Consider the following 25,042-nt stretch of genomic DNA (forward strand, 5'->3'; position numbering starts at 1 on the left):
TAGATCATATGGTAAGTGTAGGTCTTATTTTGTAAGGAATTTCAGAGTGGTGAAAACATTTTACAAGGCTACTATCAATGTAGGAGTGCCAGTTGCTTCAGATCCTTGCCAGCACTTGGTTTTCAGTTGTTTTACATTTAATTTTTCTGAGGGGGGGGGGGTGTGTTTTAATTAAGACTTCCCTGATGACTTATAATGTGGAACAACTTTTCATCTATTGATTGGCTGTTTGAATATAACCTTTTGTGAAGTGCCTATTCAAGTCTTGCTTCTGTGTTTAAAAATCAGGGCTTTATATTATGGACATGAGAGTGCTTTGTCAGACACATGAAAGGTGAGTATTTGCTCCCAGCTTGTGACCTGGTTTTTCATTTTTGTTACGGTGTCTTTTGAGCAGTCAGGCTGTTCTAAAATGTGATTATTTATGTCTCTCCCTTGCTTAAAACCTTAATGGCTCCACATTCTCCAGAGTGGGAGGACCTCGACAAAGTGGGTTCAGCTGTCTGTCTTTTCTCCAGCACAGGCTTGCACCCCACTGGTCTCCGCAAGGATTCCCCGTCCACCACTCACTATTATCTTGGCTGATGCGGCCTCACAGGGCTGCTGTTAGGATAAAATATGAGGCGATCCATGGAAAGAACTTGGAACGACACCGGAAGGTAACAGCAGTCACTAACTGCAAGGTGCTTTTGTTAGCAAAATGCTAGGACTTTCGAACAGAACCTTGGCTTTGGAAGGAGCCCCAGCACAGCCTCCTGGACATGGCAGGCTCACTGCCCTAGACTCTCTAAACCCTACTCAGGTTTAAGGACCACAACAAACCACACCTCTCCTCACAGTCCTCCCTGACCAAGCCCCCAGATTCCCCGCTCCGTCCTGTCCTCTCCATCCCTGTGACAGTCAGCACTGTGTCCCATGGTACTGGCTATGTTTTCATAGATTAATGACCTACGACACCTTTAAAACCACAGGATTCCTGGGTGCAGCCCACTGCTTTGTGGTTCCTGACGCTCCTGCAGGTCTGACAGTTTGGTACTCAGTAGCCACTTAATTGTTAGTTTTGTATACTATCAATTCTAGAAGGTACCATGTGACTTAAAGACTAATCGAATTCAGAACAAGGCAAAACAAGACACTTCATAAAATCCTACTAATTAAGTTTGTGCCAAGTAAAGCAATGGAAATCCGTACAAATTCTATTAATGCCGCATCCATGTGAGAAACAGCATCCCTCTGTGTATGGTGTACACGACTATGCTTTTACAATGAAAATGTAACATGCTATCTATATAATTAAACGTGTTAGTTCTGAGGACAGCTCACAATAAACTGAGTGCCGGGTGAACACTTGTCAGGTGGAGTATCCCCAGAGACCTAACCCCAGTGGACCTCCTGTTCTGGAGAAAGGGCGTACCCAGAGGGTGAGGAGACAACGTGTGATGGAGACAGAGGGAGGCAGGCAGCGGTAGGCTCACCTGTGCCCTTCCCAGGAGAGGTTCTACTTCTTTGTTATGCTCTATGGCGGTTTCAAAGGACTGAAGGAAACTTGATACGATGGGATCCACCACTTTCTTGTTAGTCTTGTACTTCTCATGGATTATCTTCAGTAAGCCGCATTTCTTGACAGTACCTGGAAGAGTAAGTCCGTTTTCCCATGGTTGGAAAAATCAGATTATTGGTTAGGCTGGCCTGAGGTCGCGATCTAGGAAATGCAGTTACAGAAACTGCCATCATGCTGAAAGACAAGATGTGCATCCGGCTCACCGTTGAAGGCGCCACAGTGATGACACGTGTTCTTCTTCCGGCACTTGTCAGAGATTTTCTTCTTCAGCCCTCGCTTCTGGAGGTAGGTCAGGCCGGGCCTCTTTAGATAATCCAGAAACTGCTTCTTCTCCTCCTGGGACAGCATGATGTGGCAGCAGGTTTTACAGATCATCTTTTGAAAATTAAACAAAATAGATAAAAGGATTACAGGATGAAAAAGTATTTTCCTTTTTTTTTAAAAAAAGCTGTATCCACCCCTTGTCCAGGACACTTAACTATATGCACAGATCTACAGGAAGACATGCTTAGAGGCAGCCCATGTTCACCAGAATGCTGGCTGTAGCCACAGCCGGCAGGTGGGGTTTTTGTTAGCTTTATTCCCTTTCTCGTGCTTGAATTGTCTTGTGCTTGTATCACTTGAATTATTATTATTATCTTACAATATATATCTACCACCTACTCAAGGAAAATCAAGCAAAAAGAAACTTAGCAATTTAACTTATTGCAGGATGAAATATTATGCAAAACAAAACAAAAATCCAAACCCCTCAAACAAAACAAATATTACATGCTTAGTATAAAAATGTTCCCTACATGTATCCCCCACCAAGCTCACTCTCATGTCCCTGGATCAATAACTTCCAGGGAGATGAAGTTACTGTATGGAGATGAACACATACATGCTTACCTGTAAGATGCCGATAACTGCTCGGAAGTACCCCACGTGAAAACACGGCAATTCCAAGTCAATGTACCCATAGTGGCCCAGACAGTCAGCCAAGTTCTTCCCACAGGTTTCACAAGGACGGTCCTTCTCACTTGTACCCTGTGGATAAAAGTATGATCAATAGTCAGTGGAGACCAGTGGAGAGGAAACTGGGACGAGCCCTCAGGTGGTCAGGGGACCCAGAGTCAGAATCACCTGGCAAGGGGCAGGGTATTCATGTTCCCTGGACCAAGGAAGGCTGGAGCCCCTGAGATGTGCTGGGGAAGCGGGGAGGTGAAAGGAAGACCTGGCTTCTTCCGGTCTGGTGAGTCACCAGTTTCACCAGCCAGTCACACCACATGGAACCACGAGGGGCAGCAGGTCTTACCATCCTGTGGTCAAGCACCCCGTATAGCAGTGGGGCGTGGTTGTTGTCCTGGCTGTACAGGTTCTTACTCACAACCTGAATGTGTGCCTGCTGGCGCATCTCCTCGGCTGATTTCATTCCAAAACAGATGTGGCTTCTGGAATGGAAAGAGATAGGGGAACAGTTACATCAAAACCACTTACCAGGAAGAGCATTTTCGCATGTGACCCACCATAAGCAACCTTATCCTTAGCCTGACAGGCTCTGCTCTCTCATTACTAAATGTTCCTTCATCCAGCTGACTTGTTCTCACTTTCATTATCTGAGGATGGTGCGCATCAGTTGTACCTACCTCCTCGCTGCTCAATCCAGGAAGAATTGCTCATTTTAAGGTCTCTCTGTAGCACTGGCAGTGACCTCTTCACCCCTTATCTTGCAGTAATTACTTTTCTTGGCTTTGGTAACACCATCCATGCTTTGAGTCTTTTCCCCTCTCTGGCTGTTACATCTTAAGTTTCTTTTGTGGCCTCTTCTACTGCTCTCTCTGAGATATTGGCTTTTCTCCTTACCTGGGACCTCCTTACCTTACAACCCCAATCCTCCTTGCACTCTACACCTTCTTCCCGAGTGGGGTCTGTCTAATTTCTATCTGGAGGCCAACTATTCCGATGCAGCCGGAGATCATACACACATCTCCTTTGGACAGTTACACAAGTACCTAAATTCGGCACTTCCTCTCCCAGATCTGTTCCTTTGTTCATTTTCCCAACAAGCTGGGGGTTTATGATGTGCCAGGCACCATCCTGAGGGGCTGAGGGTACAGGTTAGACAAGACAAACTCCCTGCCAACATGGGGCTCAGTTTCAGGGAGGGCAAGACAGAGAATAAACAAACAGATTCACAAAAGTGAATAGATGCAAAGACTGAAAAAACTGAAGCGTAGGGGACAGTTTGACAAGACTATGTTATGTGGTCAGAAAGTCTGGAAAATTGATATTTCAGCTCAATTCTGAATCAGAGGGAGCCAGTCGTAAGATGATCAAGAAGTCATGCATAGGAAGTACAGCTTAACTAGGGCAAGGGTTCTAGAGCCAGCTCAAGCCTGGCATTTTCAAGGCACCAAATGAGACCAGTTGTGTAGAGCACAGAAAGCTAATGGTACAAGAAAAAGTCAGTGAGGTATGCAAAGACCAGCTTTAAGAGGGCTTCGGACCTCTGACAGGCAATTTAAATGTTAGTCCAAGGGAAAGCTGCTGGAAGAGTTCAAACTGAAGTGTCAGGATCTAATTTGCATTTTAACAGTCAGTCGGAGGTCAGAGGAAAACAGATTATATCTACATCTGAATAGAGCTGGGGGTTGGGATGGGTTTGGAGGGACCACCTGGGATAATTTACCCAGGAAAGAGGCAAGTTTCCCATTCCAGTGAATGGCAACCTCCACACAGTCACCCAAGCAAGAAATTCTGTGCATCAGTCTCATCTCTCTCTTACCCATCCCTACCAAAATTGTCAATTTCACACCCCTCAACCGAGAGAATGGCCATCATCAAAAATAATAAATGCTGGGGAGTGTGTGGAGAAAAAGGAACCCTCATTCACTGTTGGTGGGAATGTCAATTGGTACAATCAGTAGAGAGAAAAGTACAGAGGTTCCTTTAAAAACTAAAAAGAGTTACTGTATGATACAGCAAGCCCACTCCTGGGCATATATCTGGAGAAAACTACAATTTGAAAAGCTACACCTCAGTGTACACTGCAGCTCTATTGACAATAGCCAAGACACGGAAGCAACCTAAAAGTCCATCAAGAGATGCATGGATAAGACGTGGTGTGTGTGTATGCATATACACAGAAACCACACACACACCATAAAAAAAAAATGCCATTTTCAGTAACATGGATGGCTCTAGAGATTATCATACTAAGTAAAGTAAGCTAGACAGAGGAAGACAAATGTCATATGATGTTGCTTATATGTGGGGGAGAAAAAGGTACAAATGAACTTATTTACAAAAGAGAAACAGACCCACACACACAGCAAACAAACTTATAGTTACCAAAGGGGCAGGTGGCGGTGGCAGAGATAAATTAGGAGTTTGACATGAAAATATACACTTACTATATTTAAGATAGATATCCAACAAGAAACTACTGTATGGCACAGAAATGTATACTTAATGTTATATATATAATAAAAGGTATATTTTTTAGATTCTTTAACAGATACTATACGTATTGTTTCTTATATCTATTATAGGCATATTATGTTATTTTCACATATATATTCTTTCTTAGATTACATATACATATTCTTTTTTAGATTCTTTTCCCTTACAGGTTCTAAAAAAGGAGTATCCAAAGTAATTAGCCTCCAACTAAAAAAAAAAAAAAAAAAAAGAGTATCTGTCTGCATTGTAGGAACACTGCAGGAGACGTGGGTTCGATCCCTGGGTCCAGAAGATCCCCTGGAGAAGGGCACACAATCCACTCCAGTATTCCTGCCTACAGAATCCCATGGACAGAGGAGCCTGGTGGGTTACCGTCCAGGCAGTTCACAAAGAGTCAGACACGAGTGAAGTGACTGAGCACACATGCATATAACTGACTAACACAACATTGTAAATCAACTATACTTTAATTGACCAAAAAAAAAAAAAAACCCCCTCACTGCCTGCAAGATGACTCTGGAACAAAGCTTCAAAATCAGTTTTCTTCTCATCACTGTAATGTCTCCCTCCTCTATGCTCCTGGAAGAAGGCTGTTCGGTTTGCTTTCTTCAGTCTGAACCCCTTTCCCGTTGGTGCCAACCCTTGTCCTTGCACTTGTCCAGCTCAACCATTGACTTGCCTACCTTCTCCAACTAGACTAAGCAGTAAGGTCTTCCTCATGTCACATCTCTAATGCCTATCACCGGACCCAGCACACAGTACCTTCCTCAACTAAGTGTCTCCTGCAAGAACGATTGATTTATTTCTTTACTGGAAGTTCTAAGGCGAGGCTGTGACCTATTAAATTTCATCTCATTTTTGAGACTGCTATCCATGTGCCTGTGACACAGCTTTCTACCTGGTAACTCCATTCTTTCGGTCAACAAATATTACGTCCGTGTCATGTGTTCTGCAGCAAAATGAGTCCCCGACCCAGGTTGCTTCCCCAAGCTGCAGTGACCAAAAATTCGCAGAAAGGAATCATCATCTGACGTCAATAAAACTCGAGCTTCGACCCAGGGTGTAAGTTATCGCCAAGGTTCCCACCACATCTCCCATTCTCTGCCGAAAACCAATGGAACACCCCTGGCCTGCGGTTCCCCAGATGCTGAAATACCCTCTGCCCAATCAATATTCATTAATCTAACCTGTGCCCACACCTCCCACTGATTCTTGGTCCTTTCCTTCCAACTGACCCTCAGCTATGACGCTTCGAGACCCAAGACCCCTGACCTTGGATTCCTTTACCCCGAATTTCTCTGCCCTTTGGCGATTTTGGCTCCATCTTACATTTTCTTGGCCACATCTGTCTCCCGGAACTGCTCCTTCACCATGGTGACGGCTGCAGGGGCTCCCTTCTATAAATTCGTGGAGCTGGATTAGAAACACGATGTTCTCCGTACCACCCGTGTCTGCTTCTTGACCGGTTGCTAACACACCTGCGGCATTTTTTCGGCCACCGTAGCACGCCCCACATGCCCGCCCCCACTTCCGCTACTCGCTGGCGCGAGTCTGTCAAGAGAGGCTTCAGGCACGCCAGCTTCTCGCCTTCTCCCCATACCGCCTTCTGGTGGCACCTCGTTGAAACCGCCGCGAAGCCTGAGCTGTATTTTCCAAGTTCCATTTCCAATCTATTTCTGGTTTATTGGTCTGTCTCTTTCTGAACCTGCATTTTTAAAAAAAATTTTATTGCTACACGGACAAATTTCAAATATCAAATACTTATTAAAAGCTATAAAGAAAGCTGAGCACTGAAGAACTGATGCTTTTGAACTGTGGTATTGTAGAAGACTCTTGAGAGTCCCTTGGACTGTAAGGAGATCAAACCAGTCCATCCTAAAGATCAGCCCTGGGTGTTCATTGGAAGGACTGATGTTGAAGCTGAAACTCCAATACTTTGGCCACCTGATGAGAAGAGCTGACTCACTGGAAAAGACCCTGATGCTGGAAAAAATTGAGGGCAGGAGGAGAAGGGGACGACAGAGGATGAGATGGTTGGATGGCCTCACCGACTCAATGGACATGAGTTTGGGTAAACTTCGGGAGTTGGTGATGGACAGGGAGGCCTGGCGTGCTGTGGTTCATGGGGTCGCAAAGAGTTGGACACGACTGAGAAACTGAACTGAACTGATTAAAAGCTCAATTTTAACCCTGAGGGTTGGGATGGGGAGGAAGGTGGGAGGGGGCGTTCATGATGGGGACACATGTACACCTATAGTTGATTCATGTGAATGTATGGCAAAAACCACTACAGTATTGTAAATTAATTAGCCTCCAATTAAAATAAATAAATTAATTTACCAAAAAAAAAAGCTCACTTTTGTAGGGACTAAGATTTTCATGAAAAGATAAAGTTTTGGAAAAAATTTTAGACAATCAGATTCTCCAATCTCACAAAAATAATAGCAACGGTCAGTTCTGCGTACTTGAAATAACAAAAGGTTTGGAGTCAGTTCTGCAGTTTCCCCAGCGGTAAAACGAGGAGGCTGGTCGAGAGGACCGTCAAGGATGCCTTCCGGCTTTACCAACCGCTAAAGCGGGTGGAGGGGATTTAACTTTAATCTGGTTTAACTTAATTTTAAGTTCAGACAGTCCAAAATAATGAATCGAAGCGGAACAAGTGCTAGCGTAAACCTACTCCGTCTAAACTGTGCGCCCTCGGGATTGGCCAGTTCCCGTTCTGGGGGGTGTGGCGAAAGACCACAGAGTCCAGGTTTTTAAGCACTTTCAAACAGGCATTGGCGAGGTCGGCCTCACGGTCCGGCCACGCCCCCACGTCGGCGCGGTCCGGGGACCTTCCGTGAGCGTTGATATGATTGGCCGGAGAAGTTTAGCCCTCTTTTCCTCCCTGGCTGCTTGAAGATCAGCCGCCATCATGGTGAGTCTCTCCGGACCCATGCACCCATCCGCCGCATATCTGAGCCATCCTCCGTCCCCTGGTTCTGACATTGGCGTTACAGCCCCCCCCAAAGCCCGATTACTTTTCCATGGCCGAGTCTGACCGGGGAGACCTGTTGCCGAGGGTCTGGGAGCCGCCGGCGAGGAGTCCGGGCTGTGTGCTGTCTACCTAGACATGTTGGGCTTCCAAGAGTCCCAGGAATGGGGGATTACGGGAGTACCTACTGAGTTCGTCGGCTTCGTGGAGTCTAGTGGGTGGGGTGGGGTGAAGAGAGAGACATCACATTTGCACTCCCAACTTGGGGTAGGCGGTTGGCCAGTGAAGGCAGCCCAGGACGTGAAGAGGGTGCCAGCAGCGCCCGGGCGAGTTGCGACGAGTGAAGCTGTTACGTGTAAGCTACAGTTACTGTCAGCCGAATGGATTCTCTTGTTTCACAGGGGGAAACGGAGGCCCCGGGGTGTGGAGCTTACCATGCCATTACTAGTTCACTCATTTGAAGGTTCACCGGTTTTTAACCCCGCTCCATCTTCGACCTATTTTTTACTTGATCCCGACTTTAAGAAATTGAACATTGTTGAAGTGGGTTTAGTTTGGTGTGGTTTTTTTAAAACTGTAGTTGAAATAGCTATCAGTTTACCGTGAGAGCTCTTCTTACCGGTTAAGTTTTCGTTTTTAGTGTAAAGATGCTGAATGCCCACATTCTCTGGTAGTTATTGTGTAAAAGCAGGGGGCTATTCAGAAGGGAATACGTTTTTTTGTGGGATGTAGAGTTGGTCATTCAAGAAGGGTAGTTTACATGAAGATAGTGCAGTGCTTGTCAGATCTCTGCAGGCTGCTACAAACAGGGTGGTCTGACGATAACAATTGTAGAATCACAGCTTCATCCCAGAGAAGTGGGGCTTGGGGTGATTTTTGTCTTTAAGGGTACAATTGGCAAAGTCTGGAGACATTCTTACAACTAGGAAGTGGGTGTGCTACTAAACATTCTGAAATGCATGGGACAGTCCACACAACAAAGTAGTAGCTGGGCCAAGACATCAGAGGTTTGAGAAACCTGGAGAGTGATTTCTGTAACAAAATGAAGTAAGCCTTTACAGATTCAGTGTGTGGCTGTTGAGCACATATTCTTGGTACTGTTTTTGTGTTGGGGTGACCTGTGAGTTAGGCAGTTTGCTAGTAAGTGTGTTAGGAGGAGATGGGAATTGGTGCTTTTTTTTCCCTTTTATTCAAAGTTCCCTGGCACTGACGGCGTGTGACTCCTTTGTTTTTAGTTAACTGTTCACAGATAGCGGCTATTGATGTGGACCTTGCAGTTCTAGATCTTGGAAAATCAGTAAGGTCAGGAAAAGATTGACTAGTTATTAAAACTATTAAAACGAGTGTTATGTTTTCAGAACGACACAGTAACTATCCGGACTAGGAAGTTCATGACCAACCGGCTGCTTCAGCGGAAACAAATGGTAAGGGAGGGTATGTCAAAGTTTGGTTGTTACTCAGTTTTGAAGATGTATTTCATTGTAGTATACATTAAGCTTGATAATTTCTTCTTAGGTCATTGATGTTCTTCACCCTGGAAAGGCAACAGTACCTAAAACAGAAATTCGGGAAAAACTGGCCAAAATGTACAAGACCACACCAGATGTCATCTTTGTATTTGGATTCAGAACCCATTTTGGTGGTGGCAAGACAACTGGCTTTGGCATGATTTACGATTCCTTGGATTACGCGAAGAAGAATGAGCCCAAACATAGGCTTGCAAGGGTAGGTGTTCTCATTTGTACAGTTGCTGCTGAAGACATTTTTTTAATGGCATTGTGGGTTCAGCAGAATGAGCAAGAGCAAGCAGTCTGGAGGGACAGCACACTAAATAACTCTTCAGTGATTGACAGAAAAGGTTCTTTGATAAACGCACAGGTAGAGTATGGGGTTCAGAATGGTGTCTGCAGGATTTGAGGAGGTGCCTTTTGAGCTGGGTCTGGAAGAGCAGGTGACATGCTCCTGGAGGTAGGAGCTGGCTGGCAGTAGAGGGATGGATTTAGAAACCGTAGGTTGGCGCTACATGAAGTGAAATGTTCCCAAATGTCTTGAGTTTGGCCTTAGCTTCATAGGAGCCATGAAAAGTTTCGGGTGATTTCCTGAATACCAAGTACATAGTGAAGTACAGTTGATCCTTGAAGAACGCTGGTTTGAACGTCCACTTATACACAGATAATTTTTCAGTCGTAAAGTTACAGTACAGTGATCTGAGGTTGGTTGAATACATAGGGGCAAAAGAAAGCGGATGTGGAGGGCCAAGCCAGCTATACATTCTACTAAGATACTTGACTCTGTTGAGATTTGACGTGCTTATTCCTGGAGTTGGATGAATTGATGTTTGCAAGTCATATGTTCATGTATACACACATACACCTTTTTCTTTCAGCACGGCCTGTATGAGAAGAAAAAGACCTCAAGAAAACAGCGAAAAGAACGCAAGAACAGAATGAAGAAAGTCAGGGGGACTGCAAAGGCCAATGTTGGTGCTGGCAAAAAGGTATAGTTTATCAAGGAAGATACAGAAATATCAGTTTCAGGTTTTTAGTTTGTAGAAAAGTGGGGTTTTGTTTTCTTAATAACCTTTCTTAATGTTTCTTCTTTTCCCACTTCTTCTGGATTACAGAAGGTAACCTGTTTTGAGAAGCCACGTAACGTAGTATCTTAACACCTCAGTAGAGTAGCTTTGCCCACCCCTTAGCTCACAGATTAGCACAGCACAGGGCCACATCGGTTCAGTGATCCTGGTGGGTGCCTTGCAAGTCTTACCAGGAAAGTTTTCACTTTACTGCTAATTGCAAAGGTTTGTAAAGAGGGAGCGGATCTAGGTTCCCAAGACTGATGTTCTTAGAATTGGCAACTGAGTGAGGAAGCAGCTGAATCAATGTGGCCCGTGTTTTCCTGGCATGCTGGAGAGGCGGCACGGTTTTCCGTTGCTTTCCTCTCCAGTTAGTCAGGACTTGAGTGATTTTAATTCTCAGCTTTTTACCAGCTTGGCTAGCTAATTGTAAGTAGTTGAATGGAATTAAGGTGTTGGGTTGTCAAATTAACAAATAATTAAGTGTTCTGTGAACTTTTTTTTTTTTGCCTTTTCCCTCTACTTTCTTGGAATTCTTGTTCATCAGAAATGAAGTGTCTAGCAGGTACTGAGATTGTGAGCACGGTGTGGGGATGGATGCATCACCTTCACTGAGTTTGCTTTGATGCTTTGCATGTTGGCTTTCAGAGAAGAGTTTTGTAGCATAGTCTATTATATAACACTATATAAAACTACTGCTTTGGTTTAAAATAGTATATTGTGAGCAAAGAAGAGAAACTTTAAATGACATTTATTTTGGAAACTCCGAAATGCATGTTAAGTTGTGAAGTGGCCCAGTGGAGGAAGGTGGCCCCTTTTAATTGGCACTTGCTGTGTTCCAGAGCACCACATACTCAGGAAATAAATGGCTTTCCATTAATAAGGGCTTGGGAAGGGTTTTATGATCCAGTCATGAGCAGTGTCTCTTGGAGACTGGTTGATTGACTGGCAGCTCGATAAACTGGTCCAGAAAATCTGGCAAAGCCTCTGTCTCAGAGCACCCACCCAAAGCTGCCTTTCACCATCTCTCTACTGTCCCCTTACTTACTATTTGATCTCCAGCTGTCTACCTGATGCCCCCTTTTTTTTAATTGAAAAATTTCCAAGATGATGAAGTATTCACATCAAAACCTTTGATAAGCTTTTCCCACAGATATTTAAATATATTTGTACAGTGAGCAGCCTAAACATGTAACGTGAAAAATGGGCTGAGAGTGAACTGGGGCTAGCAGGGTTTGAAACAGTGGTGGTCACAGCCCTGTGTGTTTGCTCTCACCGTGACTCGCTGCAGAGCCGGCAGGACACCTGGTGTGCCTGCCTCAGGCTCTGACCACTTCCTGGTGCTGAGGAGTTGCAGTGGACGGACTGCCAGAGAAACTGCTTGCTGCTTAGAACTGCTCCCTGTTTGTGAGGCTTACTAAACCTGTTGACAGAAATTCCAGAAGTTGAAAAGCAGTCAATATTTGTGTACTGATCTAGATCTGTACGTTTTTACGTATTGTTTCCTTCATTCAGCCATGTGTTAGTGCTCAGCGGTGACAATGTGTAAAAAGTCAGGCATCGTAGTTGTTCTTTTTAACTTACTTTTTGTTCACATGTTGGAATTGCATCTTTTGGGTGCTGTAGAGTTTTAAAAGAATAGTCTCGTGTTTGAGAAGCGATTGAACTATTTTTATATCAGCTGAGTTCTGTCTCTTAAAATACTAATTTGCACTACTTTTGTTGATTGTGAATAGTGGCTTTTAAATTACTGAACCTGAGACAGGTCTTAAAAAAGACTTGCTTGATCCTTTAGAGCTCTCCCTTTGGTTAAATTAGACTTTAGTCTGGGATGATTCTCAAGTTTGTTGATGGTGCTAACATGCCCAGCACGTTGTTGCTGAGCAGAGCAGAGGGGCTGAGGCTCCTAAAGTGGGCATTGGTAGCCCAAGAACCATAGAAATCAGGCAGAGTGTTCTCAAAATTGGGGAGAATAAAATCAATTAGTGCATCTAGGGAGTGCTCTATATACAATTGCAAAGAATGAAACAATCATCATTAAGGTACCTGATTGCATGCAGATTATTTAGGAGTTTGCAAAGGGACTATTAACGAAATGTTTCTTTTCCCTCTTTCCTCCTTTCTCCCTTCCCTGCCACTATTCAGTGAGCTGGAGATTGGACAACAGGTATTCAAGCTTTTCGTTTAGATTGTTAGATTTTTTGGTTGACAGTATTAAAGCATGTGAAATGATTTAGAAGTATATTTACAGTTGCTGTCAAGAGTTGTGCCTTTTAAAAACTAGCAGTGTCATGGTTTTGTTTTCATAACTTGTTTTTTGTCTCATCCCTAACTGGAATGTTTTTTTATTTCTTGATGCTTGCGTTGTGTTAAGATTACGCAGACTTAATATGGACCAGGTTACTAATGTTCGTTCTGCATGAGTGTCATTAATTTTGGAGTTTGTTGAAGACTTTGTACTGTTAATTTTTAAAGACTTTAAAAGGTAGTTGCTAACTAAATTTCTTTTTTCTTTGATTCACAGAAGGAGTAAAGATTCTGCAGTGACTGTTCTGTGGTGCTTGTGCAGATTTTTCATGAAAGAATAAACTAAGACCTTTTCCATGTCTGGCTGTTTGGAGTATATTTGAAGTTTCCTGGGAGTGTTGTAAATTGGTTTGCTATTTAACAGAGTTAAACAGCCCAAGATCACATACTCCGTTAAGCATTCAGTGAGAACTTGCTCTATTGGGGTGGTGTCTGTCCTTCCTTTTACTGGCACAAAGCTATCAGTGTGGAGAGCATCCACAGCATGGGGCGTGTAGGGTGAGGCCAGTGTGCCATGAGACACTTGAAACCTGAATTCCTTCTTGGTCTTACTAAAACCCTGCTTGGTTGTTAAGGAAAAAAATGTGCTGGCTGTGATAAAAATGAAAGTTAGTAGGCTGCATTCTCCTTATTTATCCTGGAGTAAATAGGATCTGACAAAATCACAGGTTTGTGCTTATTTGATAAATGATGTGATAAATGGATGTTCTGTTGTGGGTGGGGAATTTGGAAAAGGCTCTAGAGTGGTGAATATTTGTGTAGTGTGTAGTTGGTTTGTAATCTGATTGGGCATGGGTTTTATGAGGCATGGAGGGTTATCTGGTGCTGCTTTTTCTTTGCCAGATGCTGATTCTCAGATTGGCTTTCTCAGGCATCAGGTTGAGAGGCTGAACTGGCTTACTGGTCAGTTGTGTGGGGTAGTGGCTTGAGGGTTCGATGGGGGCAGAAGAGATGTTAATAATTTGGGTTTTCTGTATCATTCTTCCCTGCAGTTGGTATGATTGGTTTGTACATGTAGGAATCAAGGTTATAAATGCTATTAAGAACTATGTCAGTGGATGGAAAGCACCAGAGAAACTTCAGGAAGCAATAGAGGACTGCTTGGTTGGTTGGTTTGATGGGGGAGCCAGGAAAAGTAAGAATTGACAGCAGAAAGCATTTGAGGATTGCAGGAAGGAATGATATTTTGAAGAGACCATGCTGGGAAGCCTTGACTTGAAGGAGCAATGTGCTGGGAGGGCAGGGATGTGACCAGGTAAGTGAGGGACCTTAACCTGCTGGCCTAGGGTACGGAGGGCAGGGTAGGTGTAGCTCCATTTGTAGTTAAGCTGAGGCTAGATATTTGGGTTTGTGGAACTCATGGCCCTGTGGGTTCCCTTACTAGGAAATCTGCTTTGTGTTCCCTTAATAGGACCAGGAAATAAGATCTGATGGTTTGCTTGTAGGAAGAGTGGAGACATGGAGGATTTAGGCCTGCATGTTACACTTTAACCGAAATGGCTAATGGGTAGCATGGAGTCCCTGGGGGATTTGAGGTTGGTGGCAGTTTTCAGTGAGCAGGGCATGGGAGCCAGAAGAGGTCATCTAAACCTGGTGAGGATGCAGTTTTTCCTGCTGCTGACCTGGGGTGTGGGGACAGAGACCGATCGGTGAGCAGCACGGAGGCAAGCAGCAGATCCTGGGAGAGGCTCAGGACAGGGCAGAAGGTAAAGCTGGAAGCCGTGGTGGGCAGGGGTGGCGGGGTGGCCCCAAGTTCCCGTGACCACCAAGTTAAGGAACAGGGCCCAGAGAAGCAATGGAGCAAGAACCGAAGGGTAGGAGGTGGTTTTCAGAGTAGGGTACTAGAGGCTGATGTGAAGACAGACACTGCAGGGAACCTGACCAGGTGAGGGTTGGCATGCAAGTCCCAGGGTGTGTGGGCTTTTCCGTTGAGATATGCTCAGGAAGGGCAGGGTGCAGTCATTAGCCAGTAGTCTTTTTGAAGGGGATTGTACATAAAAGATCCAGATTTCTAACCTCTTAAGTTAGGGGGGTCAACAGCAGGCCCAGCCGTCTGGCCTGGTGACAGCTGGCAAACATTAGAGGGTGGGCTGTGCCTCAGGCTAGATGGTCTGCTGTCCCTGTGACCTTTGCTCCAGCTGGCCTGTGCCCTGGTCCACCTGTCCTCCCTTCTCATGTCCCGTCTGCATGCTGCTTAGTCTTCCATCTAGACCAGCTGGGTGGGCAAGTTGCTTGGTCCCCTGATTGGGTCAGCTTCTCTATATTGGTGCCCTCCAAGAGTGCATTAGCTTCCCAGGTTTCAGCAGTGATAATGAATCCACCTGCAGGGGAGGAGATGCCAGTTCTATCTCTGGGTCAGGAAGATCCCTTGGAGGAGGAAATGGCAACCCACTCCAGTATTCTTGCCTGGAGAATCCCATGGACAGAGGAGCCAGGTGAGGTAAAGTCCATGAGGCTGCAAAGAGTTGGACACGACTGAGCGTGCACGCAGTGTGTGCTCTGCTGACCTGACACAAGGCCATTTTGAGTCTCAAATGATAGAAGCGTCTATGAGAACAGTTTGGAAACAAGTGCTGAACAACTGCCGGAAAGTGAGGACCGGCTTTCAGTTGTGCATGGTTGTGTGCAATTTGAGGATTCTTAAGAGATTGAGCTCTTTGTGGGCTCTGATAGTAACCAGATCAAATTCTGCTGTCAGCAGGCTTTGAAAGAGTCTCCATGAACACACAAAGTCGACTTTACTGATCAGCAGTCAGGGAGGGTGCATCCCTTCCCTTCGCTTGGCACTTGTGAGGCTTGTGGTGTGAGGAGAGCTAGAAAGAGTCTGGCGAGAAGAGCTTAGGACCGTACCCTTTCGTTCCACTTGTAGCTGCAGGTGCCCAGGTGGTTATTCAGTTGCTTTGTCTGTCCGACTCTTTGTGACCCCATGGCCTTCCCTGTCCTTTGCTATCTCCTGGAGCTTGCTCAAACTCAAGTCCATGGAGTCCGTGATGCCATCCAACCATCTTGTCCTCTGTCATCGCATTCTCCTGCCTTCAGTGTTTCCCAGCATCAAGGTCTTTTCCAGTGAATCAGCTCTTCGCATCAGGTGGATGCTCCAAGTATTGGAGCTTCAGGATCAGTCCTTTCAATGAATATTCAGGATTGATTTCCTTTAGGATTGACTGATTTGATCTTGCAGGCCAAGGGACTCTCAAGAGTCAACACCATGATTCAAGAGTATCAATTCTCATTTGTGCCCAGGTAATCAGCTTCTAACTGCTGCGCGCTCTTCCAAAGAAGCGACAAACGGCAGGTTGATTATTTTGGGCTCTCCTGAAAGATAGCATCTTGACAAAGCATACTTTGGGGCTGAGTTAGGTACTGTATAAGCAGTTCTTTAATCTGTACGATAGCTCGAAGAGGCAGGTCTCCCTCGACTGTGTTGGAGAGGGTTTAGAGCAGGTAAGCAACCTCCACCTCGGTGGTGGTGGGGGGGATTAGAATGCAGCTGTCCGAGTGGAGCCCTCATGCGTTTGTGTGTGTGTGCCATGCTCTGCTCAGTCAGTCGTGGGCGACTGCAACCCCATGGACTATCCCACCAGGCTCCTCTGTCCATGGGATTCTCCAGGCAAGAATGCTGGAGTCAGTTGCCATTTTCTACTCCAGGGGATCTTCCCAACTCAGGCGTCAGACCCATGTCTTCTGCATTGACAGGTGGATTCTTTACAACTGCACCACCTGGGAAGCCCGCAAGACTACCTATTAAGTACTGTATTTGTCTAACTGCTGTTGGTAGTTAGAGTGCCTGTTGCCAGGAGTGTCACTGAACGAGTCATTGATGGCCGGCCAAATCTCCCGTTTACTGCCCTGCTGTGCGCAGTCCTCCTCTTTCTGGTGGCTGGGGAGATGCTGGAGAAGCTGTCCCTGCCCTCAGAACTCAAAGGGGTTTAAGCCACTTAGCCCGAGTCCCGTGGCCAGGTTCTGTTCCTGACCATTGAAGCAGCAGACTAGCTGTTACGTGATGGGAATCCAAAGGCAAGAAGTCTTCTGAGAGTAACTAATGGGCAAGAGGTGATGATCTGGGCATAAGGGGGCAGGTGTCTCACAGGAAGACTGAAAGTGGAGAAAGGTCACACAGTAGGGAGCTTTAGGACGAGGCGCAGCAGGCGTCTTGCTGAAGAGGGGGGATGAGACTGGAGAAAGTGGGAGCACAGTGCAGGCAGACTTCGTCATCCTCATTGAGATGGCCCTGTGGTGACGGGGCTTCCAGCAGAGTGTCGCCCAGTGCATTTCTGGAGAATTTCAAAAATAGACTTCAGGTTGGCTGCAAGAGCACGGAGCTGTGACACTTGATTTATTTATGCTGGCAAAGTAGAGGTGTTCCTGGTTTCTGGAGCCCTATAGTGTGAGCTAAGGGAGTAAGCACACCTTACTTTCATTTCCATTCCTTTCCACTCACCCTTGAACTTCCTTTCCTATATGCTAGACTTTGTGGAAGTCATACCCACAGAAGAAGTGTCTGTGGTCTGGTTGAGGATCAGTGCGCAAGGGAGCTTCTGGTGGGAAATGAGACGAGGTCAGCAGGGAAGAGGCCAGGGAGGAACCTTGTATGCTGGGCTACGGAGGTCTCAGTATTTTGGTTGAGTTAAAGAAAACTAGATGCTCAGCAGTGAATTGATTGTCCTTGTCACGTGTTAAATTCCTCTGCATGGAGGATACCAAAGCCCTTGGACTGCTCATTTATGTTGGAGAGGGAACTTGTACAAAAGTTAGGTGTTGATGAGGTGGTATCCAAGCAGTCTAGCTTAGTGGGAAAAGGGCTAGACTGGAAATCAGAAGACTTGGTTTCTGACTACTACTCAGCCTCCAGCCACCTGGGGCCCTGGAAAGACAAGGGGCTTCCCTTTCCTAGGCCTCTGTTTCCCTGTGTCTGGATGAGATACAGGGGCTTGATGAGTGCTTCCTAACCTGGTACCCGGGGGCTTGTTAAAAAAACAAATGCCCATGCCTCCTTCCTGTTTCCAGAAGTCTGGGTTGCAGTGAAGGACATCTGAAGTTTTAACATCTTCCAGGTGATGCTGCTGACAAGCTCGGTTAGGGAAACTGGACTCAAAAGGTCTCTAACGTTCCTTCTGCCTCAGAATTCTGTGTCTTTGTCATTCTGAATTCTCTTGTCATTAAGAAGCTGGCAAAGAAACAGTAATACTACTGTTACTACTGCTAATAAAAGTAAAAGAAGAGCTAACTCTTTTGGAGTGCTTTCCAAGTGCTAGTGCTGAACTGATTTCTCTCATTTGCCTTTTATAACCACCCTGTGAGGGAGGTATTCATATCCTTGTTTTACAGATGAAGAGATTGAGCCTCCAAGAGGTGAACTGTTTCGGTCAAAGGTTTGCAGCCATAGGGCCACAAAAAGTCAAGTATGAGCATGCATGTCTGCAGCTTTGACAGCCTATGATATACCTGGGGGCACTTTGGAATTTCCCAGTAAGGAGCTATAATTTGCACTGAGTCTCGAGTGCAGAGAGGTTAGCTTAGTAATTCTGCGAATATGTGACACAGGCAGCATCTACATCACCCTATAGCTTGTGAGAAATGCAAGTTCTCAGGCCCCAGTCGAGACCCACTGAATCAGACTGTGGGGTCCACCCACTTCTGTCAAGTCCTTGAGGAGGTTCTGTTGCAGGTTAAGGTTTGAGAACCCCTGAGCTAGAGATCGAGAAGGACATTCCAGGGTTGCAGGGTGACCCATCATGGCCTTCCATTTGGTGGAATCAAGAGGTCGGGTGAGCCACGAAGACTCCCACGAGGGGGCGCTGTGGGCTCAGGCTTGGATGCTGCTTGCTTTGTTGTCGTGGCTGCTACCCTGGTGGAAGTGTGAAAAAAGCCTGGTGTCACATCAACTGGAGAGGTCATTCTTTCTTCTCAGAAAAGGTCTAATGGGGGTGGTAATCTTGTTTATAGGATTCGGCTCTCGTGGGGAAGCTGAACCTGCAGGGCTTTCTGCTGTTCACGTGTGCACAGCGATGTCTGCCTGTCTGTGCTGCAGCGTCTCTGCAGATCCTGTGCAAATAGTGTTCCTCTTGTAGCTGCCCAGCCAAGGGGCTTGCAGTTTCTTTGAGAGAAAAACTGCTTGAATCCCAGCAGCCTGATTCTAGTTCAGTGTTTTCCCTATAGGCGATGCCTCTGTCTAGTTCTTCGACAGTTTGGGAGTAGGGTGCACTGCTGGGTTCCAAGACCCATCTTCAAGCCTTAGCTGTACCCCAACTATACTTCGTGATCTCAGGCAAATACCCCTTTCTTTAGGCTTGAGTTTCTGGTTGTGTTAGATAGAGGAGTGGTGTGGAGAAGGTGGCTTCCAGCATCTTTCTGTCTACGTATAAAATGTTGCCCTGGGGAGTTGAGGAGCTAGGTCTGTCTTATTCAAGGAGCTGGCAGTGCAGGGCAGCAGTTAAGCCCGGCTGCACTACATCCGTCTCCTGTATCTGTTTAAGTAAGTCAGGTACTTGGTATAAGGCAGAAAGGTGGAACCTGTCAAATTGGATTTTTTTTTTGAAATCCGGATCTTTAGGTAAGGATTTGCCTCTATAAATTTCTGTTCTGCATGTTTTTGGAAGAATGAAAGATTTACACCTTGTTCTCTCAGCTGCAGTGTGTATTTCTTCTGAAAATATTGGGGTTGTGGCAGCGTGGGGGCTTTGACGTTCTCATTAATCCAGGGGTTGGCGTTCTACCCCTCATGATGACCGCTCACCCGGCCGAGCTACTCTTCCTGGGCACTTCATTTCCAGAATTGTGTTTTCAGAGAGCTGTAAATGTGCTCATCTCAGAGCCAGAGGGAATTAAAGAGAGGGTCTGGTCTAGCCCTCTGCTGGTTGCCCCTGTCTACACACAGTGATGTTCAGAGCATTTGGTTAGAAATTGCCCCACCCAGTAGTCAAATGCTGTCAAGCTGCAGCTCTCTTTGGTGGAGGAAGCTCCTTAAACAAGATACCTCTTTCCATCAGGCCTCCTTGGAGAAGGAAAGAAAGCTGTTCAGTTGATCTGGCGCCTCTGTTTTGTGTCCACGTAATTCTGCATTTTTTTCCTGTTTATGGACGAGGTCAATGAGGCATCATCAGGTCCAGTGGCTTTCCCCCAACCCCGCAGCTCATCAGCAGTGGTGGAGGAATGCGCGTCAGGCCTCTTCACTGAGCCATGTGCTGTTCAGGTGCCAGTTTTTCCTCTTCTTTTTAAAAGTATTCCACCCTTAGTTGTTTCTTTTTAAAATTTTTTTTTCCATTTTATTGAGATATAATGGACATGTCGCAGGATGTGAAAGATCTATATATATCATGAAATCATGTAATGATTACCACAGTAAGTCTATTTAACATCTGTCACCTCACATAGTTACAAATTTTCTTTTTTCTTGTGGTGAGAACTTATAACAACTTTCAAATACACAGTAGGATATTGTATCCATATAGTCACCATAAAAAAAAAAGAAAAGAGAAAAAAAAAAACAAATAAAACATACAGTCACATGCTGTACACTGTGTGCCCAGAACTTAGAGCTGGAAGTTTGTGCCTTTTGGCCACCTTCACCTGTTTCCACCCTCCTCCTGCTACTGGCAGCCGCCACCCTCTTCTCTGTGTGTGTGAGTTTGGTTTGTTTTAGATCCCACATAAAAGAGATCATACAGCATTTGTCTTTCTCTCTGACTTATTTCGCTTATTGTGTCCCCAAGTCCATCTATATTGTCACAAAAGGCAGGATTTCCTTTTGAGGGACTGAGTAATACTCCATCCGTGTGTGTGTGTGACGTTTTTAATCATCATCTCGTCGTGGACACTGAGGTTCTTTCTGTGTCTTTACTGCTGTAAACAACGCTGCGTGCACATGGGAGTGCAGGTGCCTCTCTGAGAATGATCTCATTTCCTTTGGATATATACCCAAGTTTGGAACTGCTGGGCCATATTACAGTTCTGTTTTTAATTTTTCAATTTTAATTTTTAATTTTTTGAGGAAACTCAATACTGTTTTCTGTAGCAGTTGCACCAATTACATTCCCACCAAGTGTACAGGGGTTCATCTTTCTCCACATTTTTGCTAACCTCTGTCTCCTTTTGTCCTTGGCCATCTTCAGGGCCTTACCTGCATCTGCCTGGCAGAGTGAGAAAAATAGAGGAGAGGCACCCATTCTCCATAAATGTCTGACTAGAAGTCACCCCCATCATTCCATTCCTACTCTGCTGGCTGCAGCTTAGTCTCCCGGCACACCTAACTGCAGTGGGGGATGAGGAATGTAGGCAGCTCTATCCCGAGCAGAGGCCAGGAGAGTTGTTTGAGGGGATATCTGCTAGACTTTGCCATGGCAAGACTAAGGAAATGGGTGCTTTATGGGGACCCTTCGAACAGAAATCTCTCATGCAAATGGAATTTATTGGAAAGCTGGAGGTATCTATCAGCCATAATGTAGACAGTGCTGATGGCTTTGCTGGGATTGGGACTGGGAGTTGTTCTAGTAAAAATCAGCTCTTCTTCCTTCCCCCTCTTTGAGGCTATTCCACTCCTTTGCAGGCTGGCCTTTTTTTTGCTCTTTCCCAGGGCTTTCATTCCAGCTTCCCATTCCCTTCCTTTCTAAGCATCCAACAATATTGATTCGAACCTGCATCCCACTTAATCACTTCCTAGGAATGAGACACTGACTGGCCCAGCCCAGGAGTAGGGTCCCTTCCTCGTCCTGCCAGTTCACGGAGCCCACTTTCCTCTTAATCAGGACTGAGGGAGCACTTGCTGAGGAGTGAAGATCAGGAGGCTGCTGACGCGTCCACAGTGGCTGCCCCTCCTACTGCTAAGACTTGCTTTCTCTGCTTGTCACTCCCAGACCACCATGTTACCACTTAAAAAAAAAGCCAAACCTTTATTTTTAAAAACAAACAAACAAAATAGCTTTATTGAGATACAGTTCTCATACCAAAATATTTATCCTTTTGAAATGTACATTTCAGTGGGCTTCAGTATTTTTGCAGAGTTTTGTAACTATTATCACCACCTACTTTTTAGACATTTTCATCATGCCAGAAGGGAACCCTGTGCCTGCTAGGAGTCTCTCCCCATTTACTCCAGCCTCTACCCTTTAATCCCGGGCAACTACTAGTCTACTTTTCCACACGTGCATGCTAAGCTGCTTCAGTCGTGTCCAACTCCTTGCGGCCCTATGGACTGTCCATGGATATTCTCTCCATGGGATTCTCCAGGCAAGAATCCTGGAGTGGGTAGCCATGCCCTTCTCCAGGGGATCTTCCTGATTCAGGGATTGAACCAGCGCCTCTTAAGCCTGCTACATTGGCAGGCAGGGTCTTTACCACTAGTATAGATTTGCCAATTTTGGACATACTCATTTCATATAAATGGAATTATACGAAATGTGATCTTTTTGTGATTATGTTCTTTCACTTAGTATTTTTAAGTTTCATCTATATTTTAGTGTGTATCATTACTTCATTCCTCTAAAAAATACAGCTTTATTGAGTTATAATGCACACAGCATGGAATTCACCATATATAGGCCTCTATTGTTTTTAATATATTCACAGAGTTGTGTAGCACTCACCACTATCTAATTTTAGAGCAAGGTTCATCCATGTAGTGGCAAGCAGCAGTACAATTAATGCCTTTTAATTGTCAAATAATATTCAGTTGTATGGATATACCATATTTTGTTTATCCATTCATCAGTTGATGGACATTTGAATTATTTCTGTATTTTTGCTGTTATGAATAATTCTATGAACATTCACGTACGAATGTCTGTGTGGACATATCTTAACATCTTGAGGTGCTGCCAAACTATTTTCCACAGACACAGCACCATTTTATGTAACTCCCAGCAATATGTGAGGGTCCTAATTTCTTCACATCCTTGCCAACACTTTTTATCATCTGTACTTTTGATTTCAGCCATCAAGTGAGTATGAAGTGGTTTCTCATGGTTTTAATTTGCATTTGATAATCAGTGTTACTGAGCATATTTTAATGTGCTTGTTGGCAGTTTATATGTTTTACTTAGAAAAGCATTTAAGTCTCACTTATTTTAGAATTGGATTATTTGTCTTTTTAAAAAAATTTAAAGTATAATTGATTTACAATATTGTGTTTCAGGTATACAGCAAAGTGATTCAGATATATATATATCCATTATAGATTATTTTAAAACATCAAATATAGTCCCCTCAGCTTCCCTGGCAGCTCAGCTGGTAAAAAATCCACCTGCAATGCAGGAGACCCCGGTTCAATTCGTGGGTTGGGAAATTCCCCTGGAGAAGGGATAGACTACCCACTTCAGTATTCTTGGGCTTCCCTGGTGTCTCAGTCGGTAAAGAACCCACCTGCAATGTAGGAGAGCTGGGTTTGATCCTTGGGTTGGGAAGATCCCCTGGAGGAGGGCAGAGCAACCCACTCCAGTATTCTTGCCTGGAGAATCCTCATGGACAGAGGAGCCTGGCGAGTTGCAGTCCATGGGGTTGCAAAGAGTCAGACACGACTAAGCGGCTAAGCATAGCACAGTGCTACACAGTAAATCCTCATTTACCTGTTTTATCTACATCAGTTTGTTAATCTCATAGTCCCAGTTTGTCACCCCTCCCCCCTTTGGTAATGCATTTGCTTCTGTTTTGTATATAGATTCATTTGACTCATTTCTTAGGTTGAAGATTATCATAATATTTGTCTTTGGTTGTTGCCTTACTTCACTTAGTATGATATTCTCTAGATCCCATCCATGTTGCTGCAAATATTATTGAGTTATAAGTATTCTTCACATATTCTAGATATAAACCTCTTAGATATATGGTTTGTACATATTTTTGTCCATTCTTTGGCTTGTATTTTCACTTTTTTGATTGTGTTCTTTAAAAGGCAAAAAGTTCTGCATTTTGTTGAATTCCAAACTCTTCTTCTGTTACATGTTTTTGATATTTAGCTAAGAAATCACTGTCTAACCCCAAATCACAAAGTTGACTGATTTCTTTTATGAGTTGTATAGTTTTAGTTCTAACATTTAGGTTTATGATCCATTTTGTGTTAGTTTTTGTAGATGGTGTTAGGATGGGGTCTGACTTCATTCTTTTCCATGTGGCTCCTCAGTTGTCTTAGTACCACTGGTTGAAAAGTCTACTTTCCCATAACTGTATTGGCATCCTTGTGGAAAATCAGTTTTGTGTGTAGCCACTTACTGGATTTTCTGTCCTTGGAAGCTATTAGGGCCCCCATGAGACTTTGAATATGACGATAAGACCTTTCTTTTATTGAACACCTACCATTTACACTGCTAGGCACATTACATGTATTCTTTTTTGTCCTCACAATAGTTCTTCAAGGTGAGTATTATTCTCCTCATGTCAGAGATGAGCAAATTGGAATTTAGGATTTCAGCCATTTGCTGAGGGTCCTTTAGTATGTGGAAGAGCTGGGCCTTGAACTTAGGTCACTGTGGCTCCAAGGGCAGAGCCTGACCCGTGCTGTGGCTGTCTGTTCCCAGGAGGTCCCATCCAACTTAGGTGTCATTTCTGGGATTCTTTGAGGCCACGACTAGTCAGGTATATGTATGGCAAGATTATGGCCTGAAACCTGAACATCAATTATATGATTTCACAGTGGGCTTTGGATGTTTTTTTTTTAAGCAAATTTTTGCCTCCAGCTGCTACCATAGAAAGTGGGCACCTACAGTGAAGGAATGGTGGGGGGCTCCTGTTCTGCCCTGTTGGGCCTCTCCTGGGGGTTGTGTTATTTTAGAAGCCATGAAGTACATGGCTTTAAGAAAAGCGTAAGAAAAGAGCATCAAGATGGTGACCTGCCTTCAGATAATGGCCTGTGAGGTCTGTTTGAAAGGTTTGAAGGTATTTAACTTGGGAAATGAATGGAGAGAGCTGCTGTTGGTTCAAGGGCTATCATGTGGGAAAAGGATGCGATTTGTGCCAAACATGATGAAATGGTGTGGCTGGACAGGAGGAAGTTTTTAAAACTCAGAACTAGTGGGAGATGGCAGGGGCTGCCTTAGGGAGTCATGAGCTCTCGTCACTGGTGGTGTACAGGCAGAGCCTAGCTGCTTACTTTGTGGGATTGTTCTAGAGGCTCTTGGGGACTTATGTCAGGTGTAGGCCTGTGGGATTTTTTTAAGGCTTCTTTTGACTCCCAAAGCTTATGTGTCATGGC

At 44.8% G+C, this 25,042-nt stretch overlaps 2 protein-coding genes across 5 annotated transcripts in view; one reads left to right on the forward strand and one right to left on the reverse strand.

Annotated features, from left to right (window-relative positions):
- Positions 1–6,536, reverse strand: part of POLR3A (RNA polymerase III subunit A) — a 45,709-nt gene extending 39,173 nt beyond the window's left edge. The window contains exons 1-5 of one of the 2 annotated variants that reach the window (XM_020879093.2): positions 6,335–6,536; positions 2,859–2,994; positions 2,453–2,590; positions 1,765–1,936; positions 1,476–1,630 (exon numbers count right to left, since the gene is read on the reverse strand). In XM_020879093.2, the coding sequence (XP_020734752.1) occupies positions 1,476–1,630; positions 1,765–1,936; positions 2,453–2,590; positions 2,859–2,994; positions 6,335–6,378 (645 nt within the window). In that variant the 5' untranslated portion in view covers positions 6,379–6,536. Of the gene's footprint in view, positions 1–1,475; positions 1,631–1,764; positions 1,937–2,452; positions 2,591–2,858; positions 2,995–6,277; positions 6,297–6,334 lie in introns of those variants that run through there. The other variant, XM_070470916.1, reaches the window with a different exon arrangement.
- A 1,361-nt stretch (positions 6,537–7,897) lies between these two features.
- On the forward strand, positions 7,898–13,162 carry RPS24 (ribosomal protein S24). 3 transcript variants are annotated; one of them, XM_020879098.2, is made up of 7 exons: positions 7,898–7,922; positions 9,338–9,403; positions 9,495–9,704; positions 10,366–10,476; positions 11,102–11,119; positions 12,700–12,721; positions 13,079–13,162. In XM_020879098.2, the coding sequence occupies exons 1-5, from the start codon at positions 7,920–7,922 to the stop codon at positions 11,105–11,107; spliced, it is 396 nt and encodes a 131-aa protein (XP_020734757.1). In that variant the 5' UTR covers positions 7,898–7,919; the 3' UTR covers positions 11,108–11,119; positions 12,700–12,721; positions 13,079–13,162. The 3 variants fall into 3 exon arrangements, with proteins under 3 accessions (XP_020734757.1, XP_020734758.1, XP_020734755.1); XM_020879099.2 differs by lacking the exon at positions 11,102–11,119; XM_020879096.2 differs by lacking the exons at positions 11,102–11,119; positions 12,700–12,721.
- Positions 13,163–25,042: the final 11,880 nt, after the last annotated feature.

The sequence above is a fragment of the Odocoileus virginianus genome, chromosome 7, assembly GCF_023699985.2.
Source record: "Odocoileus virginianus isolate 20LAN1187 ecotype Illinois chromosome 7, Ovbor_1.2, whole genome shotgun sequence".
Lineage (NCBI taxonomy): Eukaryota > Metazoa > Chordata > Mammalia > Artiodactyla > Cervidae > Odocoileus > Odocoileus virginianus.